The sequence below is a fragment of the Hyperoodon ampullatus genome (assembly GCF_949752795.1).
Source record: "Hyperoodon ampullatus genome assembly, chromosome: 1".
NCBI lineage: Eukaryota > Metazoa > Chordata > Mammalia > Artiodactyla > Ziphiidae > Hyperoodon > Hyperoodon ampullatus.
In genome coordinates this window covers 126,520,024-126,542,046 of record NC_136914.1, presented here as the reverse complement: position 1 = coordinate 126,542,046, position 22,023 = coordinate 126,520,024, and the positions used below count along the sequence as shown (strand labels likewise).

The following is a 22,023-nucleotide window of genomic DNA, read 5'->3' as shown; positions in this document are numbered from 1 at the left end:
AAGACCCAACACAGCCAAAAATGAATAAATAAATTAATTAATTAAATTTAAAAAAATAATAATAATAAAATAAAATATTAGCTTTGTGTGAGCAGTTTTGTATGTTGTGCCCTCTATTTCACCTGCGGCTTATAAGACAATCCCTGGAACATAACAGATGCTCAGTACATTTGTTCAGCAAATAACTAATGACTAAATAAAGGACATGGAAGCACCTCATAAATCAGAAAGAACTCTGCCAGTGTGAGAAGCATCAAGGGAAGAGGTTTAGCTCCCTGCAGGCCACAGCCCGGCGTGGGTCCCTGGCCCAGCCCTACCACACAACACACAGCTGCTGCAGCACTCCCAGACGAGACACTTTCGCAACCTCCTATGGTCATTCAGTCCTACTTCTAGCAAACCTGCCCAGAAATTATCTACTGTAAAAAGGCAAGATGAAAGCTGGGGCAATAAGCAAACAACAGAAACGTCCTCCGCACACTTAACATGCTACTGAGCCCAGCACTTTCCCAACCTTCTCTTCTCCCGGCCTACTGGTTAGCACTCTTCACCCTTTCCTGACTTAAAATCATTTCCCACCGTTCCCGTTATCTGTCCTACCCTCCTCCAGGTCTTCTAGTTAAAAACCCCAACCGTGAGCCCACTTCTCCAGCCGAGTAAGTGGCAATCCACTCAGCCATTAGGAACCACATCCACATGACAAGTGGAGAGCTGCCAGTGCTTTAGCTCGTGATTTGTAATGCACAGTTCCTGTATTCATTTAACTAAAACATATATATATATATTCTTAATAAAATACATTCAGTAGTAGCAAAACAATTAATAGTACAAACTGTTTCAATAAAATGGGGCTGTAAAATCTGGTATATACCTGGACCAAACTTTAGACCACTCTTGAGGTGTGTCTTGTACACTAACTCAGAGACAAGAGGCACTCAGATCTGTGCTCAAGATGGGATACGTTGTAAAAGGTTTTGAAAAGTCAGAAAGTGTTAAAATAATGCATAGTATTAATGTTATTAATCATACTGCATTAAGACCACAGATCTGTTAATAATAGGCTCCTCAAGGACTTTCAAAATAATGACTTAACCTGTACCCAACAAGATATTAAGAAATTTTTAATGCACTTTTGACCCCCACGTTCGACACAAAAGACACTGGGCTGTTTCCTTCAGTGAAGGACTCAGATGGGGCCGAGCTGCCTGTTAAGGATCTGCACTGGTGACCTCTACACTATTATCAGTGGGTCAGATGAATGGAGGGAACCAGCAGGAGGGTCCAGGTCTGGGCCTCCAGGGAAGGCCCCTCTGAAGAAACTGGGCTGCACCCTCCAACCACTCACAATTTCAGAACTGTCGGAAGGGGTCACGGCTGAATCGGGCCCCTCGGTGGTGGTCTGGGAGCTGTCACTGATGGGAGAGGAGGCCTGGGTCCCATCGTTCAGGTCCATGGCAGGGTCAGATGGGATGGCGCTCATCTGGCTGGAGCTGTGGCTCAAGATGTCCTCCTCATCCCCGTCAGCAGCACCACTCGTCAAGTCACAGCCGGTCAGATCCACCGAGTCCGTCTGAAGTGTGTGCTGTGACCGGGGCTGCTCAGTGATGATGTCGTGACCCACAGAGTCGGCAGCTGAGCCAGGAGTGGAGACCCCAGAAGAGGCAGACAGCTCACCGCCAATCTCACCCTTGACTGAGGCTGAAGACAAAGAAACACTCACTCTTCAAAGGGTCAGGAAAAGCATTCAATATGGGACCAAATATTTGCAAAATACCCCAAAATTCACTATCAGCAAATGTTTTAACTGCAAGAATCCCTGAAATACAGTGAAAATATGAACTACTCAATTTCAAAAGCAAGACAACAGTGCATCCTTCAAACATGTTTACTGTATTATTTACTTACCTTTTACTATATTACAGTATTGATAAAATAAGGATCACAAGTAGGTATTTTTTAAGTGCTGTGAATATTCTCAAATGGCATTTCAGTGCAAAACCTGAACCCTGCCCAGCAACATTACCACCTCCAGTTCTTAAGCAATTGCTCCAACCTGAGCGTGGAGCAGCGACGAGACTTTGGCGATTCCTAGGCAGCGTGGTCAGGGGCACAGGCTGGGTGGTCACAAATGCCCGGAGCAGGGCTTCCCTGGTGGTACACTGGTTAAGAATCAGCCTGCCAATGCAGGGGACAGGGTTCGAGCCCTGATCCGGGAAGATCCCACATGCCACGTAGCAACTAAGTCCGTGTGCCACAACTACTGAGCCTGAGCTCTAGAGCCCAAGAACCACAACTACTGAAGCCTGCGTGCCTAGAGCCCGTGCTCCACAACAAGAGAAGCCACTGCAATAAGAAGCCCGCGCACAGCAACTAAGAGGAGCCCCCACTTGCCGCAACTAGAGAAAGCCCGCGCAGCAACAAAGACCCAACGCAGCCAAAAATAAATAAATTTATTTAAAAAAACCAAAAAACAAAAAAACCCCCAAATGCCCAGAACTCTAAGCAAGCAGTGCTCTTGGAGGTGGGCTTTCCTTCTTCCCAGACCCTGTTCAAGAACTCTAAGCCAGTCCTACTCTTCGGTAGCATAAAGTTTCACATTTTCCTAGTTTAGTTTTTAAATTCCCATTGAAAAAAAAAAAAAAAAAAAAAAAAACCATCATTATGGGGACTTCCCCAGTGGCAAAGTGGTTAAGACTCTGCACTCCCAGTGCAGGGGGTTTGGGTTCAATCCCTGGTCAGGGAACTAGATCCCACATGCATGCCTCAACTAAGAGTTCATATGCCACAACAGCTGGCAAGCTGCCACTAAGGAGCCCACCTGCTGCAACTAAGACCTGGTGCAACCAAATAAATAAATAAGTAAAATTATAAATAAATAAATAAATAAATAAATACACCACCACTACATAAAAATCTACACCAAGCTGTCAGCAATGTCACTCCTGTAGGCCAGTGGGTCAGTGAGCACTTGGGCTTTATAATGTTGTGTATAGCTGTAATTTTTTGGTTGTTTTAACTTTATTTTTGTAAGTTAAAAAAATCAATTTCTATTTTGTAGACTAAATCAATAAATAAGTAATCACCACTGAAATTATTCAGATTTTCCTTCCCCAGTATTTCAGCCTCATTTTCAGTTATCTAAAAATATTCCTTTGCATAGGGTTATACAACCCAAACCACTCTCATTTATCCAATTATTAGTATCTTACTAAATACTCATCTTTCACAAGATGAATAAAGAGCTTAATTAGATAACTATTTGTAAACAAATGTAAATTTCTTTCAAGTTCAATTATCCTCAGACGATTTTTTTAAATTGAGGTATAGTTGACTTACAATGTTTCAGGTGTACAGCAGTGATTCAGCTACATGCATATATATATATATATATATATATATATTTACAGATTCTTTTCCATTATAGGTTATTACAAGACATTGAATATAGTTCCCTGTGCTATACAGTAGGTCCTTGTTTATCTATTTTATATATAATAGTGTGTATATCTGTTAAACCCAAATTCCCAATTTATCCCTCTCCTGCTCTTTCCCCATTGGTAACCATAAGTTTGTTTTCTTTGTCTGTGAATCTATTTCTGTTTTGTGAATGAGTTCATTTGTATCATCTTTTTAAGTTTCCACATATAAGTGCTAACATACAATATTTGTCTTTGTCTGTCTGACTGACTTCACTTTCATCAGTGTCTTATAGTTTTTGGAGTACAGGTCTTTTGCCTCCTTAGGTAAGTTTATTCCTAGGTTTTTGTTTTTCTTTTTTTGATGAGATGCTAAATGGGATTGTTTCCTTAATTTCTCTTTCTGACATTTTATTGTTAGTGTATATTAATTTTGTATATTAATTTTGTATCCTGCAACTTTACCAAATTCATTGATGAGCTCTTGTAGTTTTCTGGTGGCATCTTTAGGATTTTTTAAGTACAGTATCATCTGCAAACACTGACAGTTTTACTTCTTCCTTTCCAACTTGGATTCTTTCTATTTCTTTTTCTTCTCTGATTGCTGTGGTTAGGACTTCCAAAACTATGTTGAATAAAAGTGGCGAGATTGGGCATCCTTGTCTTGTTCCTGATCTTAGACGGAATGCTTTCAACTTTTCACCATTGAGTATGATGTTGGCTGTGCGTCTGTCATATATAGCCCTTATTATGTTGAGGTATGTTCCCTCTATGCCCACTTTCTGGAGAGTTTTTATTGTAAATGGATGTTGAATTTTTTCAAAAGCTTTTTCTGCATCTATTGAGATGATCATATGGTTTTTATTCTTCAGTTTGTTGATGTGGTCTATCATATTGACTGATTTGTGGATACTGAAAAATCCTTGCATCCCTGGGATAAATCCTATTTGACTACATCTATGTTTGTCAATGATATTGGCCTGTAATTTTCTTTTTTTGTGGTATCTTTGTCTGGTTTCAGTATCAAGGAGACAGTGGCCTCATAGAATGAGTTTAGAAGTGTTCCTTCCAATTTTTTTGAATAGTTTCACAAGGACAGGTGTTAACTCTTCTCTAAATGTTTGGCAGAATTCACCTGTGAAGCCACCTGGTCCTGGACTTTTGTTTGTTGGGAGTTTTTAAATTACTGATTCAATTTCAATACTGATAATTGGTCTGTTCGTATTTTCTATTTCTTCCTGGTTCAGAGCCTCAGACAATTTTTAATCCCATTTCCCCCCTCACAACCCATGCAATTCATGAGACACTTTACCCACCATCCTCTTATCAAAAAGACATACTCAGGGAGTATAAACCTAATTTTAAAACAGCTTAAACCAGGGAAAACAGCAAACACCTGATGCAAGAAAACACACACATTTCAAAGTGAACACTATAAAAGACGCCTGAATTATCCACCATTTGAGCAAGCTGGCTTCACTGCTGCCTCCAAGGAGCAAGATCCATGGAGGTGCAGGGGAGGGGAAGAGGTGGGGGCAGCAGGGGAGAGCAAGGAGGACACCACGGTCACTCCGAGAGAGCTACCTGCAAAGGTGGGGCTGCTGCCGTCTGACCTTGACTCAGGGTCATCCTCCAAGGCTGCTGCTTCTCCAAAGAGCACTTTCCCTAGGAAATGATGTAGCGAGAGTCCTTTTAAGCTTGCTAAAAGGACGAACTTTGAAAATCAAATAAATGTACATTCCAAGAGGAATATCGTAAGTATATTTAATTCCTGCTCTCAGTCCGTCATTATATATAAGTTCCTTTATATCTCTAGAGTGTGAAACACAAAAAATGCAGAGATATCATACTTAGGGTATTATTAAAGTCAATAAACCTATATGGAAAAAAATTAAAAGCAATGATTCTCAATCTGTACTACAAAGTACTTTAATAATTAATATTTATTGACTTAGACTACTGTTAATGTTAAATAATTTATATTACTATTTAATCTTAAAAATGGTAAGTTATGGCTAGAACCAATTCTATTAGCCTTTAGAATATTCATGTCATATCTCCAATGGCACATCAAAACTTATATATAAAACTTTTATAGCTAAAAGTCACTTTTATTTTATTATCTTTTAATCTGCTAGATTTCTATCATTGATAATCAGTACTCAGGTACTGTTATGATCTGTGAGGATGGAATAATATTTCATCTTTTGCAAAATCCTAAAAATACATTTTACAGTTCATGGTTTCTAAATTATATTAATAAGAAAAAAAGAATACAAAAGTCTTAACATGATTTAACTGGGATCATTAAATCATTTTGGTTATATTACATATAAATGTCATTAAACGACACTATCAATATAATTACTGGTAAGTTCCAATTTCTGATTTCACTGCTCTTCAAAGATTAAGTCACAGGGGTGATAACTTCCAGAAATTCCAGAAATAATGATGAGACATTAAAGCCCTCCCCCCACCCCAGAAAAAAGCAAAGGAAACTCAAAATCTAGATGAAACTAACACAGCAACTTGGCTTATCTACTAAATAACAGGGTCCTTTATTACAGAACAAGTGATTTACCTTGAGAAAGCAAATAACATTCCAACCTGTGAATTCAGAGTTAATGAAAGCAGTCTCTGTCTTTGGAAACAGTAGTTTGCAAATCTGTTCCAAGGAGTTCTCCCGAAGAGGGGGCAAGGGCCAGGCTGCTGCCAAGATGCCAGGCCACAACCCCCAGCCCTCACCCTTACATCCAACAACAGCAACTCTGTTTTTCTCTCTCCTATGTACTGGCATATTTCACTTGAAAAAAAGAATTCTGCAGCTATGACAGGTAACTGTGAAAACTGCAGCTCTAAATAAAAACAACAACAACAAAACACTGGAAAAACAAAAAAGAGATTGAGGACAAATCGCATGTGCTAGCCCCAAGGAAACAAAATACATCTCTACCAGTCAATGAGTCATCTTCTCATCATCATCAGAAAGAGTGACAGAGAAACAAACAAGGCAAGTGCCGGAGAAATCTAGTCACATGCCTGAAAATCTCTTCCTAGTCCAAGAATTGAAAGGCTAGCTTTTCCTAGAACCCTTTCAGTTTTCAAGCAATCTCAGTGTTTTCACCAAAATCTCAAACTTGACTAAGTATCCCACACTATGACGGCCCAAATATTATTAATTCTAAGTACTTCTAGGAAATGCTTACTTAATCCAGTTAAGGCTACAATATTATTCCTGTTACGATCCCATTCAATACTACAAATAATATTAGGCATTAGGCTCTCAATTAAATACTCAACTCATGACACACAAAAAAGATTAGTATGTTGTATGTAAAAGATTAGCTGTTATATGTCAATTATACCACCAAAAAAAAAAAAAACGGTATAAGTCTTTTAGGATTTCAAAATAGAAAACAACAGCAATTCTTCCCTATGGAAATCTAGACTGGAACAGAACATCATTGGTGCTATAAGTGATGACGTGTACCAAAGCTATCAGACCATGTCAGACACACTTCGATTAAATAAAAATAAACAAACTGTATCAGAAACTTAGGTATGTACAAAGCTAAATATGTCTGAAAAATGACAACCAGGCCCAAATTCACCAAATAATTAACCGAACATTATTCCTAATACTAAACAAAATTCATTGGGAAGATGAGTTACCTTTATAAACATAACATTCCCTAAAGCAGGAGAAGGCAAACGCCAGCTCGCCCAGTTCTATAAAATAAAGTTGTACTGGAATAAAGTTGCACCCATTAGCTTAGTATTGTCTATGGCTGCCTTCCTGCCACAGGACAGAGTTGAATCATTGCAAAAGAGACAGTAAGGGCCACAGGCTAAAATGTGTACACCTGGTCCTTCATAGAAAACATTTGCTAACCCCTGGCCTAAAGCATTAGAAATTTATGGCAAGGAATTCTGTGGTGGTCCAGTGGTTAGGATACAGTGCTCTCATTGCTGGGGCCACAGGTTTAATCCCCGGTCAGGGAACTAAAATCCCATAAGCTACATGGTACAACCAAAAAGAAAAGAAAAGAAAAGAAAAAAAAAAGGAAATATATGACAAACCAATTCTGATACACAAGCAACTTTTAAAACCCATCCTAGGCACTTCCCTGGTGGCACAGTGGTTAAGAATCCACTTGCTAATGCAGGGGACACGGGTTCAGGCCCTGGTCCGGGAAGATCCCACATGCCGCAGAGCAACGAAGCCCACAAGCCACAACTACTGAGGCCCGTGCACCTAGAGCCTGTGCTCCACAACAAGAGAAGCCACCGCAATGAGAAGCCCGCTCGCTGCAACAAAGAGTAGCCCCCGCTTGCCACAACTAGAGAAAGCCCACACACAGCAACAAAGACCCAATGCAGCCATTAATTAATTAATTAATTAATTATTCTTTAAAAAGCCATCCTACAGGACTATTCAGGCCTGGTTATCAGATTCCAGCAACATTTATACATATAATCACCCTGTTGAGAAGAGTTATAGGCATAGCCAATTACATTACAGAAATACGGAAAAAGCAGTAAGATTCAAAATAAGAATAATTTCTGAAATAATCACCTTTTTGTTTTCTTGAAAGGACAGGGCTGCATGAAGAACCCCCTCCAGCTGTAAATCATAGAAAATGACAGATGAAAGTAAGGTAACAAGCCGCTAAAATCCAGAAGGAATTAGAAAATCTTTAAGCTTGATTCAACTTTAAAACTAGAAAATATGTAAACATATTTCTACAGGTGGTGCTAAACTACCATACTGTAACGTGAAAACTGCATGTTACAATTTTAATTTCAACGTGAAAATTATACTAACACTCAAATATACAGTTCTAAAGATATGACCTAAAATGCAAAAGAGCTCAAAGTGCATTTAAAAAGTGAAACTAAAAACATTAGAAATCTCGGATTATTTGGTCAACTAATAATTAAATACAAATTTTCATTAGAAACAATCATTAGAAATTAGTATTTCCAGCAATCATTTGTAAAGCATGCATTCCACAGAGAAAAGGATTGTTCAGTTCAAAGGACAGTGGACAGGCAGATCAACATTTTCTACTCATGGTTCAGGCAAACACTTGTTTTCAAACGAGGCAGCAGTCAGACTTCCCGCCAACCTTCCCTGGTCTGCAGATGCTGTGGGTAAAGGCCACACCGCACCCACACTGCACTAAACGGACCCTATGTGTCACGCCTAGTCAGCGCAGTCAGTAAAGCCTGCAGAAAGAAGCCTCCGCCACTGTGCCAAACCCAGTTCTAGAGGCTGCGTGCGACTCAGGAACCCATCTCTTCCAGCTCCCCAGGGGCAACTCCACATTAGACTGGTAGGTCTGCAGCAGCATCCTGCGCCGGGATTAGGGCCCAGTGCCCAAGAGCATGGGGAAGAAGAGCAGAGATGGGGCGAAGGAGGTGTCATGAGAAGAGGGACAGAAGGGGTTTTCTAGAATCAGGCGCGACAGCAAAAAGGGCCCAGAGGGCAGAAAAGGAGTCCAGAATTCCAGGAAGACTTGAAGACCCCACCTTTGGCAAAGGGACACAGGGTCTGGAAATCCCTTCCCGAATGCTTCCACTTCACGACAGATGAAATGCCGCACAGAGGCAGCCCAGTCAGATGCAGGAGGCAGGTTTCACGTGCTGGCCTCACCCTGCCACCTAGCCTTCCCACCTCAGCCCTGCCCTGTCTACACAATAAGAACGACACCTGCATCTACACAATAAGAACGACACCTGCATCACAAGTCTCCTAAGGAACTGAGCTGTCCGTTGCTCAGCATGGCATCGGAGCAAGGGTCAGGAGAGGGGCCAGTAACACTGCAGGGTGGACTCCAAGAGTCACCTTCCTAATGCTTTACCTATAAGCTCCACGATACTTCCGCTACGACTTCGGCAACCGGGCTCATCCTTAGCAGCGGTGAGCTGCCTGATGCCGCCCGCCGTGGTCAGCGCTCGCAGGAGCTCAGGTGGAGGCGTTCTGAGCAGCTGCTGCAGGAGCTCCAGTGCCCCAGTCACAACATTGTGGTCTTGGTGCTGAGTATAATGCAAGGTCAATTCATACACCTAGAAAGAGAAACACCAGTGTTATTCCCACGGTTTTTAAAATGTGTCCTAGGTTTCAGGCTTTTGTTTTGTCTTACATTGGGAAAATGTGTGCCTTAATTTCACTCTCTAAAAACTTCTCTATCCCTTCTACCAGTGTGATCATAGCTTCCATGCTGTTTTCTAAAGTCCCAGGATTTTTGTCACTGTTACATTAATTCCTTAAAAGCAAATAGAGCACTTCCACAAAAGCAGAGCATGCTAATGAAGAGCTCCAGCTCCCTAAACTGGTGACTAGTAAAGGAGAGTAAAGCCCAAAATACACGGAGCACACAGCTAGTTGAACACACACTTAATAAGCAAGAAGTACTGTCATGAGTGCCACTGAGAAAGGGTTTCCAAAGCTTTTAAAGGCACTACATTAAACTTTATTAATGCTTTTAATGCTATATCACATTATATGAACATAGTGTATTTATCCTTTTCCCCTTTAATTAGAGGTGCCAGATAATATACAGAGCACCCAGCTAAACCTGAATTTCAGATAAACAAATAATTTTGTAGTGTAACTCTGTCCCATGCAATTTCAGGCATACTTACACCACAAGATTACTGATGATTTATCTGAAATTCAAATAACTGGTACCCCCTATTTTTATTTACTAAGTTGGGCAGCCTTACCTTTAATATCATAAAAGTCATATATACGTTTTTTTAAAAAAAGACAGTACAGCAGTTTATAGAATAAAAAGTAAAAGTCTCAAAGGTGGCTACTTTGACTGACTTTTTAGTTCTTCTGATGGTTACCTCCGTAACTCTAGGTCACAGATCCGCAAACTACAGTCCACAGGCAAATCTGGCCCTCCACCTGTTTTTGCACATAAAGTTTTACTGGAACACGGCTGTGTGTGTACTGTCTGTGGCTGCTTTCCTGCTACAGTGCTGGAGTTGAGTAGTTGGCCTGTGAGCCCTGCTCTAGGTAATCAGCTTTACACCGTGATTTCTGAGCCGTCTACTCTGAGCAAAGAATCTCTTGACATCTTACTATGTAAATGGGGGAAATGAGCACCCAACCCACACTCCCTCACCTCATCTGCCTCCTCCCAAATTCTGTTAGCAACCTGAGTGCTTTTATATTAAGGGTTACATTTATCTACTACGATGTAACTTTTACAATCACATGTGCTTTGCCTAGATGTTGAGCATCTGTCATACAGAGCAAAGTCAGTCAGAAAGAGAAAAACACATATTGCATATTAATGCATATATGTGGAATCTAGAAAAATGGTACAGATGAACCTATCTGCAGGGCAGGAATAGAGACGCAGGCGTAGAGCACAGACGTGTGGAAACAGTGGGCAGGAAGGGGAGGGTGGGATGAGTTGGGAGATTACGACGGACATAAGTACACTACCATGTGTAAAACAGATAGCTAGTGGGAACCTGCGGTACAGCACAGGGAGCTCAGCTCGGTGCTCTGTGATGACCTAGATGGGGGGATGAGGGGGAGGGGGAGGTCCAAGAGGGAGGGGATATATGTATATGTACAGCTGATTCACTTCGTTGTACAGCAGAAACTAACACAACATTGTAAAGCAATTATACTCCAATAAAAAAAAAATCAGTATGTGTCTCATCATGTGTACATTAACATCCTTCACTGCAAAGCCTATTAATGTGACTGGACCCAAAAAGAAAGAAGTATTTCATTATTACTAGTCCTGTGTCACTTGAAAGAGAATGTCCCAAGGATAACCATTAAATGGATTCTCTTTTATCATAATCTCTTACTTGCTTAAAATTATTCAACATTTTGTTTCATAATTGGATAACTTACTTTTACAAATCTTCCTGGTTTTCCCCTTTTAACATACACACATGCCTTCCCTTTTTCCCAGCACTTAATCATAACACTGGTCACAGGGAACTCCTTGGACTCCCTGTTTCTAATTTGAATGGCACACAGTACCAGTCATCTTAGAATTGCTTCTAACACATTCCTGGGTTAGGTGCTTTGTTTCTTGGATTTCAGGACTTCTTTTTTTGTTATCTATTTCTCATTTTGATGGAATACATCTTCAAATAATTTTTTCAAAAAGCATACATGAAAAAAGTAAGTGCACGTGAAAAGCGAACTGAATTCTTACATATCTAGAAGTATCTATATTTTGCCCACACTTGCTTAACAGTTTAGCCAGGCTCAGGATTATTTTAAATTCTATTTAAATATAGCTAGCCAAACTATTATTACATTAGCTGAGTTGAACTTCTTAATCAAAATAATGTAATTCAAAATGGCCAATAGTCAAAAGAAAATAGATTAGATATGTTTTAGAGACAATCTTATCTAGCTTGCTAATGCAACAAGGTGCCATGTTGTTTAACCATGTTGAAGAAACATTAACTATTAAGAAAATCTGTAAGTAATTAAGCACCACATCCCATACCCCTTCACTCCATCCTCCCAGGATTACTGCTCTCTTAGTTTAACACAGTTTTCAATATCCCTCTAGCCGCATCTTCCCCCAGCACCCCTACTGACCTGTGAGAAAGCCTGGAGACCTTTACAGGACCCAGCTCACCCTCACCCGCACACTCTCACTCTCTCACTCTGTGGACTTGGCAAAGGCTGTAGTTTCTGTCTATAAAACTCTCTTCTCCCAACTCCCTGTGTCTGGTCAAATCCTACTCACCCAAAAGCATCAGCTCGTAACAGCCTGCCCAGCATGCCTCCCTGACCTTGGTCATGCACACCCCCTGCCCCCCGCCATGTACTCTACGGTACCCTATACCCCCTGCCTTGCTATTTAGTAACTGTTTGCTTGCTTCCCCCACTAGACCAATGGTCTCCAAACTTTTGACTAAGCAGTCTTCTTTTTTAAAAAAATCAGAAAAAAATTCTGAGCATGCAACTCCAATAATATTTATTTTAAAATACTGTACAGGTACTACCGAACTCAGATATTACGTGTATTATAAAATATGCACCAAATCTGACAAGTCTCTAGCTCCAGTTATTGGTTTACAGGAAATACAGACAACAAAGAAACATGTTAATTTATACAACGGAGAGTCAATTAATAAAAAATCAGATTGCCGGGAGTTCCACAGGACAATCTGTTTCTTCAAAAAATGAACTCTAAGGGAAAAATGGGGATAGAAGGCAACCATCAGATCAAAGAGAATGACAATCCTTATCAACCAATCTTATTTGGATACTGATTCCAAAGAGCAGAAGAAAAAACTGACAGGGGATACGTGGGTATTTGATGTTAAAAAAGTGTTCTTTTTTTTAGGTATGACAAGGGCATTGTCATTAAAATTTTTAAAAAGAGTCCTCATCTATAGGGACACATATGAAATAGTTGCAGATAAAATAATACGATGGTTGGGGTTTGCTTCGAGCAGGTCTACGTAAACAGTACCCTCGGTGACCTTGTAAAGGGACGCCTTCATTTTTATCTGACATCACTACCACACACAGGTCGAGTAGCCGGGGTCATGACCTAGGATCTGAACCACGGGGTCTGGCTCCAGAGTCCACACTCTTAAGCCTCGGCTCTGCCACTTCTCTTCCAAATTAGTTGAGTCTCTGAACGTTGGTCACGTGTGCACAAGCACTAGAGTAAAGCACGGGGTGCCTACCTGGACAAGCTGCTCCGTCGAGGGAGAGACCTCCATCTCTTTCCGTGTCACCCCAAAGCTGCCTTTCAGGCTTGTGTCCTTGACCTGCTGCTGCAGCAAGGGCACCAAATACCTCAATGTGAGCAGCACTCCGAGAATCAGAAGGGTGGAGTGCTCCTCCTCCACGGGAACCAGCAAACCTATAAAGGCAGCAACAAGATTTTGTCACATTGGATTCGCTGCTGGGAGACTCGTGGCATCCTTTGTTAACAGGAAGAGATCCAAAGCAGAACCCTATCGTGAGGCTGGCAGGGAGGGATACAGATGGCACAAACATTACGGTAGCAGCCAAAATCCAGGAGTGGCTCTACGGGGCAACATTTAAAGCCGCAGCTCAGCAAGTCCCTGCACAGTGAGTGAGTTTCACTGCCTCTGAAAGCCAGGCAGCTCTTTCACGTCGACTGTCCAGGTGCTCCCGGCAGCACCTGCCAGCACGGATTTCCACAATTGCCCCCAGTAGAGGAGAAGCCTTCACCAGGCCTACACCCGTCCAGAGAGGCCCCTCACAGGGACCTGAGCCTCACTTTCCGGCCACAGGGACTCCCTGCACTCAGGGCCTCCGCAGAGGTGGTGCGGTGTGCTGCCCAGAGGGCCAGACCCGGGAAGGCTCCCACCCACCGCCCCGCCAGCTGTCCGAGGGCCCGGCCGCATCCACACCGCTGCACCGAGGAGGAGGAGCCTTCTCCGGACCCTCACCCAGGCCCCATGGGGGCTCGTTCACATTTAACAGCCAGCCAGGGCTAAAGGGCCTGGTCCAGAAGCTGAGGGGCTGCCTGATTTTAAAGAATTTCAAAGGCCTGTCTCAAGTAAACACTAGTGACCACCCCCGCACAGGGAGAATCACTAACAGGCCTGCGCCTTACCTAAGAGCACACTGAGCAGCCAGCTGTAAAAGTACTGCATCCTCCTGGAGTGCTGGCAGATGCTCACCGCCGAGCTGGCCGCTGTCCGCCGCACGGTAGGAGAGCTGGACTTCAGATTCGCTATGAAAGCCTTTAACAGAACCTGTGGAAGCAAAGTCCAAGTAGACAGAAGATGAAGCTCCTGTGAAACTCATCATGGGCTTCCCTGGTGCAGTGGTTAAGGATCTGCCTGCCAATGCAGGGGACACGTGTTCGAGCCCTGGTCCGGAAAGATCCCACATGCCGCGGATCAACTAAGCCCATGCACCACAACTACTGAGCCTGCACTCTAGAGCCAACGAGCCACAACTACTGAGCCTGTGTGCCACAACTACTGAAGCCTGCCTGCCTAAAGCCCATGTTCCATAACAAGAGAAGCCACTGCAATGAGAAGCCCGCACACCGCAACGAAGAGTAGCCCCTGCTCGCTGCAACTAGAGAAAGCCCGGACGCAGCAACAAAGACCCAACGCAGTCAAAGATAAATAAAATAAAATAAATAAATTTATTTTTTAAAAAAAGAAAAAGAAACATCATGTATTTCAAAAAGCATAACTTGCTCCAAATTCTTGCAGAGTATAAAGTATTAACAATTTGAGACCTTCCTAGAGCTGAATGGAAGCACACCAAATCTGGCATATGTCAGAGCAGTTTGCAAATATGTAGTCGATTTATTTCCTTATAAACTGAGTAGGGACTTGCTCAGCATCTATGTCCCTACACGAGAGTAAAAGCCTTCACTTCTAGAAAAGGTGTCCCCACAATAGTTGGGGCCAGGGTCAGTGAATAACACTATGTAAAATAAATGCAGTAAAAAAAAAAACAAAAAAAAAAACCACAACAAATAATGAAGTCCAGGAGAAAAGCGCTAGTCAATCACAGCAAGGTCCCAGCCTGAACGACGGCTTGTAAACGTGCTGCTAATGCCACCAAGAGACAGTCTCAGGTCTGGAAAACGTGTGCAACGTAACTGAGCTGAGACCACACACTCCTCACAGCTATTTTCCTAAGAAATCAGAGAATAAAACTTGTTACCGTGCCTCCAAGAAAACCCAAAGGAGGGGTGCTATAATTCTAGGGGTACTATACTGCTAACGATGACCGTTTAAGTCTTCACAAAAATATCCAAAGAATGAAAGGGGGTGACCATCCAGCTGCAGGAGTTTGGTGACTACGTTATTTAAGAACGTCTATCTCCCTTCATTCTAAACTACGCTCTGAGCAATGATTTGGCCCAGTTACTGTTGGGCATGTACGGAGCCTCGCTGAGCAAGTCAGGGACACCACTGGGGCCCTACCGGGGGAAGTCTAACCATCGGCAAAAGAGCAGCCAATTAACAGACTGGCATCTGACTTAAACAAGCTTCTCCCTAACTGTGTGTTGGCATAAACTGGTTCTCAGAGGCTCATCAACGCTCAGTGAATTCACAGATTAGACCTCTGGAACCAGAGAGGTGGAGGACCAGACCCCCGGCCACAGGACACCCTTAGTAGATTGTGGCCTCCAGTTTCTCCCCAGAGACAATACCCGGAGAAACCACTCAACTTATCTCTGACAAACTTTTTTAGCTTCAAGGAAAGACACATCTTAAAGAACTCCTTTGAGTGAGAACACACACACACACACCAGTGAAACGGTAAATAAAGAATCCTCCTATATTAGTCCAAACTTCTAAGCAGAATGAAAGCTAAACATTACTATGAAGAGTCAGCCCATGGTGAACTTAAAGTTTGGAATAATAGTAAAATGGAATGAGAGCTCGAGGGGGCTTTCTTGGGTCTAAGTCCCACAATCCCGAGAATGCCCTGTAGAAGGCTGCTGGCCGGAGGTTACCTAGACCATCCTTAAAAGCTCTTCTCATAAGAGGAGGAAGTGCGCTAGACTACAGGGCAGATAGCTCCACTTTTCTAAACACAGGCAGGACATATATTTAAGAGTACTTCATTCCACTTCAGAGTCAAGAGAACTTAGGGAGTGTAAATGGAAATTAAACCAAACTGTGACTCCAGAACACACTCAGCAGATGGCTAAACTTAAAATGACCAAAATTCCAATTCTGTGAGGACAGGGAGCTGCTGGAATTCGCACACACCACTGATGAGGCGTAAGCTCGTGCGGCCACTGAGAAAAGCTGTTTGGAGGCATCTACCGAACGTGACATATACACACCCCACAATCTCCGTTTCTAGCCATCACAACCTGTGCTCCAAGAGACACGTACAAGGACAGGCACAGCAGCGACGCTCGCGACAGTCAATACTACAAATGACCCAAGGTCCAGCTGCAGTAAAATGCTGAGCTGAAGCACATTCGTCCGAGGGAACAGTACACAGCTCCGAAAAACTGCAGGATCTAGCGACACACGCAGTGACATGGGAGAATCTCACGAGCTTAGTGCTGAGCAAAAGAAACCAGATGAAAAGCATACATACTGTATGGTCCTACATATTTACAATTTAAAAACAGACCCTCTGGCATTAGAAGCCAGGTCAGTGATCAGCCCTGTGGAGGAAGGAGGGAGTAGTGACAGGGAGAGGGTGCGGAGGCTCCTGGGTGCCGGTAATACTCCATAGGTCCAGACCTAGGCAGTGGCCGCAAGGACAGATTTGCTTTGTGACCACTCATCAAGGAGTACATGTATGATTTACATGCTTCTTGTATGTACATTACACACCAGTCAAATAAAAGGTTCGGGAGTCTCAATATTTAACAGGCAACCCTGAGAATAACACAGCAGGGCCCCTGTTAGGAAACTTCTGATCAAACATGCTGTACTGGACACGTGAACCTCTACTTCCCAGACACCCCACCAGAATCACACGTACAAGGTTTAAAAAGCATAAACTTACAAGGACAAAAAGAACAGAACAGGGACAAGGGCAGGCTAGAGGCATTAGCAAATTTTGGAAGCTAGAAAGTAAACAAGTGGTAACTGACTGATTTGCAGCCCTCAGGCAGAAGTTCCCACCAAGCCTTTCTGGGAGCTGGGGAGAAGGGCTGAAAGCCACCAACCAAAGGCAAGCTCACTCAAGCCACAGAAATCCAAGAAAAGCTCAGGCTTGGGAGTACCAGAGACATCTGAAAGTGGCGTGGATATAGGGATGAAACAGCTGCTCATCTAACAGCTCCTTGGGGAAACTGCCAAGCCCCTCTCCCACCCAGGCAGCCCAGGATGTGGTCTTCACCTCCCCATCTCCCGCAGAGACAGGGAATCCCCAGAGATGCGGCCACAGCTGAGGACAGACACGAGGCACAGACAGAAAACAGAAATTAGGAAGAAGTCTGCATTCTGACCAGTGAGACTGTTAGCACCATTCCATCCAAGGGTCTCAGGACAAATGCAGCTGGGCTGATGCCTCCAAGCAGGAGAATGAGGGATTTTTCTATAGAGATATTGACTGGCCCAAGAGGAAAAGACTTACTGACACTGACATTTAAAGACCCACAGTGGAAAAGCAGGTTCACCACCCATTACCCGAGGAAGTCCACCAGGGGACAAAGCTTGCCACACACTTGCTTCCAATAAGCTTTTTAGGGGCTCACTCAAATCTATGCGGACAACTGCTGACATAAAAGAGAAAGACAGGAAATAGAACAGAGGAAGTCAGAAGAAACATACAACGTGGAGGTCAAAGGAAGTTGTCAAGAAACTATAATCAGTATCCTCAGAAAGATAAAAGAGTGTATTCATGCAACAAGAAGAGGGTGCCAGAAAACATGAACATTCTGAACAGGAGAAAGCTCTTAGAAATTAATAACACAGCAGGAACAAAAATTCCAGAGAAGAGTTTGAGGTGGACATCTCCTAGAAAAGTACAGAAAAAAGAAATGGAAAATAGAAACAAAAGATAATACAAATGTACATCAGTCCAGGAGGACCAACAGCTAACTAACAAATTTCAGAAAGACAGCACAGAGAAAATAAAGGGGGGAAATTGTCAGAGAAATATAAGGACATCTTCCAGAACTGAAGGCTAGAACGTTCCAAATTAAAAGGTCTATCAATCACCCAGCACTCCCCCCTACACAAAACAGTAAAAACCTTCTAGAGAAGGACACATTCAGAGGCTAAGAGATCAGGTCATTCGACTTCTCGGATGCCCCGCTGGAGACTATGAGACAAAGGGGCAAATCAAAGCCTGTACATTCCTAAGGGAAGACAATTTCCACCCTAGAACTCTACACCCAGCCAAGTGTGAGGGAGAAATCAAGGCATTTTCACTAATGCAGAATCTCAAACAATTTACTTGCCAGTTATCCTTTCTCAGGAAGCCCCCTCTCCAGGAGTAAGCCTAGAGAGACAAAGACATGGAAGCCAGGAATCAGGCATCGGACAAGGGAGCCAAGACATGACTGTGCGACAGACCTAAGGGGCGCCCTGACCAGGCTGGAGCAGCAGCTGCAGAGCCCAGGACGACCCCAGTGGAGGAAACGGGTCCAGGAAACTACCCATCATGTGCACAACTGAACTGAGACACACAGCGCTGGTGGGAGGTGTGAGAAGACGGAAATTGCCAAAGAATAATAAGTAAATGAAAAAGAGGCAATTACTGACTCTGGAAATACCAAAAAGTTATACAAGGAAACATAACCATGGCACAGAACATAACTAGCTGTGACTATTTACTTAGGCATAATAATGTACACAATGAATACTGATATAACTGTAGTAAAAAGAGGGAAGAAGGGTTAGAGCTGAATTCATCTTTTCCATTGTAAAAAATAAAAAAATCCAAAACCAGCAGTATAAGCAAGTTATTTAGAAATGTGGCGGGAAATACCAAGAAAAACACTAACACAGGACTGACCCACTAAAAGGAGGAAGTCAAGAATCTGTAATCCTCAGACCATGTGACAGGGTCATGATTTCTGGACATTATAGACAAAACACTGAAGAGGGTTTGAAGGTTGCTGGTTGGGGCAAAAACAAACAGGAAGTTGAGTGGTCCCCGACGGCTGCAGGGCATTCGTATGCACAAGGCATCATCGGTGAGCTTTCTGCTACCTGCAGTCCAGGGACAGTGGCCTTTCTTCAGCCAGGCTAAGCAGTCAATCTTATACCCCCAAACCAGTCTGCTCTGGCAAAATGCCTTTTGATTTTGCATCTATAAACCATCTCCCTATTCCTCTTTTCACCCCACAATAAGAAAGCAGAAGTGGAAAGAAACTCTCAGTGTGCCTCCAAAGAGCTCAAAAGATTTTAAACTAAATTATGAAGCACAGCCTAACTCAAGAAGTACTCTCAAATGCCTGCCTGTGCAAAAGCCCAACTCCCACGCTTGTGACTTGAGGCAGTAATCATACCTTAATTTCATTGTCGTTTGCAAAATTGCCAAAAGAAGCCATAATCTTAGGGACAGCTGCAGCCAAGGTCTCCTGGACAGACTCCTCGGGTCTCTTGCTTGTGCGAGTCAGGCAAGGCAAAAGGTTTACCAAGTAAGGCCTGCACATGTGAGAGGGACACTAATTACTCTTCCAGGGCCTACCTTAATGAGAAACACAAGCGATTAGTTCAGTGTCTGTTAGGGAAAAACCAGTTTTTACATGCAAAAGAGTCCTTCCTGGAAGGTAAACAAACCTCTGCTAGAAGACTAAAGGCAGATGAAGCCCAAATGCTGCGAGGCTCTCATCCTTCATTTCTCCTCTAGTCACACACGACTCTCAAAAGCTTGTTTTAAAAATTCTTTGCAGTAAATTATAATAGTTATTAAAATAATCAGATTTTAAATTAGAAAATAACATAATATAAGAAAACACCATTTAAAAAATAAATTAAGAATTAAGAATAAAGCTTTCTTGAAAAGGGAGCATTACAAAATTTTTTCTAAGCACTGAAACTGAATAAGGCCTTAGAGAGAAGCCTGGCCCTCTACAGAGAAGTAGCAGACCACGCAGGACTGGAGAGGAGCAGTCACAGGACAGATAAGCCGAAGCCACGGGACAAGCACTCGGTGGCGAAGGCGGCGTCCTCTAGTGGCAGAGACGGGCAGCAAGCAGGCGTACCCCTGGGACTGTACAGGGAGGGAGGCAGGCCCTTCTAAGGAGATGACCCAAGGGAAAACAAACCAGACATCAGAAGGAAGACATGCCCAACTTTTCAAAGAAGTCAGGCCAATGAGTCAATGGAGTGTTTGAGGTGACGGGGGCCACTGGGGGCCAGATCTCCCTGGGCCTTGGTAAGGAGTCTGGATTTATCTGAACTGCTCTGGGAAATGAGTAAAGAGTTTAAGTAAAGGAATGACATGACCCAATCATATTTTTTTAAGGTCACTTTGGCTTCTATGTGGAGAACTGGGGATGTGTTGCTTCAGAAATATAACAAAGTTTTCAAAACAAGGATAGTAAAAGAAAAAGGTTATATAAAAAGAAATTTTCTTAGTGACTGTATGTCTGCAATCATGTAAGACTCTTATTACAGTCAGGCTCAGTGGAATAGATCACTGTTTCGTATTAAAAGAGAGGGTTTCTGCCATTCCACCAGTTCCTCGGGGACAGAGCCAAGGGCTCCATGGATGTCAGCACGTCTTGCCAGTGAAGGAGAGAAGGAAGGAGTTGAAAACTGTGGCCCTTCTTTTGTTTTTCAATCCATTAAGATACAACTGGTTCACTCAGTCAAAACTTTATTCACAGTTTAACACTCATATTTTTAACCCACATAATAGACAAAGGCATAGTTTTCTATAATCCCTAGAGTAAGCAACAATGAGGTGGTACTCAACCTTCAACCACCTGGCAAGTATCTTTTCGGCAAGTACCACGTGCAGACGCCGTTATCAGTGTTGGGCTGCAGCAGGGACCAGACAGGGATGCCCCCACTGTCCTGAGACGTGCATCTCCTACAGCTCTCGGGGGAGGGTGGGATAGAAAACGAACAAGCACGCTGATGAAGTGTGCGACAGTATTCCTGAGAGCCGTAAGTTTTACGCAGGAAAAGGATCAGGACAACCTGTACTGCAGCTGGAGAGGCAGAGGTGGGCAGCTTCAGACAGAGTGGACAGGGAAGACCTTTAGAGAAATGACATTTCAGCCAAGATGGCAAGAATCCACCGGAGCTGGCCCCCCACCCAAAATAAGAATAACAGTAATAACCCAGAGTGTCCACTTTACCTGCATTTCTGAGGCCGAACGAGGTGAGCCAGCTCGGCAAACCTCCACAGGGCAGCTCGCAGGCTCCGAGGAGCGCCGTTCTGAGGGATTTAAGAAGCAGCGTGTTACATTTAAGAGTCGCAGACACGAGTCACCAAGAGGACTTCAAATAAACAAAAGCATTTTTTTCATTGCTAATTTCTATTTTTAGAGAAAAGGCCATTTAAATGTGTAACTACTTTTGAAATGTTAAGGTCTAATGGGATGCAATTATAAAGATATTTTTTAAAGCTACCATTTTAATTCCCATCCCATCTATTAAATAATGAGGAGCAACCTTTTGAAGAAAAGTAAAACAATAAAGTCTACTTTACCAAACAGTATTTATTTCCTTATCAAATAAAAGATAAAATTTCACATACACTGCTCAATACAGTGAATCAGTAGCACTTTTTCAATGATGGAAAACGAAAGCCTACCTTTTTAATTTCCTTATAGAGTTCTAACTGTAATCTTGGAAGATTAGAATCCATCAAAGCCTACAACAAAATACAAGAGATTTGTTCACGGAAGACACATTCCACTAGCAATTCTAAAGAAAGCTAAAAGGCAGCTAAAATTTCAATTTTGGGGCAAAGTAGAATATAATAGCAACTAAACTAAGAATCTATTCTTTAAGAAAGAAGCATATGTATGCAGGAAGTTACCAAACAGACTAGATACAGGTCATTCACTTTAATTTTAAAAATGGAAGGAAAAAATTTAACTTTCATTACAATCAAATACTACACAATATCAAAATTAAACAGTAGATAGTTCAAACTCATTCTAAAGCTCTTACATTCAATTAAAGCACATTCTGTTGGACGATCCAACATTAGCAATGC

At 42.6% G+C, this 22,023-nt stretch overlaps 1 protein-coding gene across 1 annotated transcript in view; it reads right to left on the bottom strand.

Annotated features, from left to right (window-relative positions):
- HTT (huntingtin) overlaps positions 1 to 22,023 on the bottom strand; it is a gene marked incomplete at its 5' end in the record, with an annotated part of 136,361 nt that overhangs the window by 88,076 nt on the left and 26,262 nt on the right. Inside the window, 9 exons of the mRNA XM_079712430.1 lie at positions 1,346 to 1,698; positions 5,001 to 5,081; positions 7,993 to 8,040; positions 9,281 to 9,485; positions 13,110 to 13,288; positions 14,012 to 14,153; positions 19,355 to 19,493; positions 21,158 to 21,237; positions 21,616 to 21,675. Of these exons, the coding sequence (XP_079568556.1) occupies positions 1,346 to 1,698; positions 5,001 to 5,081; positions 7,993 to 8,040; positions 9,281 to 9,485; positions 13,110 to 13,288; positions 14,012 to 14,153; positions 19,355 to 19,493; positions 21,158 to 21,237; positions 21,616 to 21,675 (1,287 nt within the window). The remainder of the gene's footprint in view (positions 1 to 1,345; positions 1,699 to 5,000; positions 5,082 to 7,992; positions 8,041 to 9,280; positions 9,486 to 13,109; positions 13,289 to 14,011; positions 14,154 to 19,354; positions 19,494 to 21,157; positions 21,238 to 21,615; positions 21,676 to 22,023) is intronic.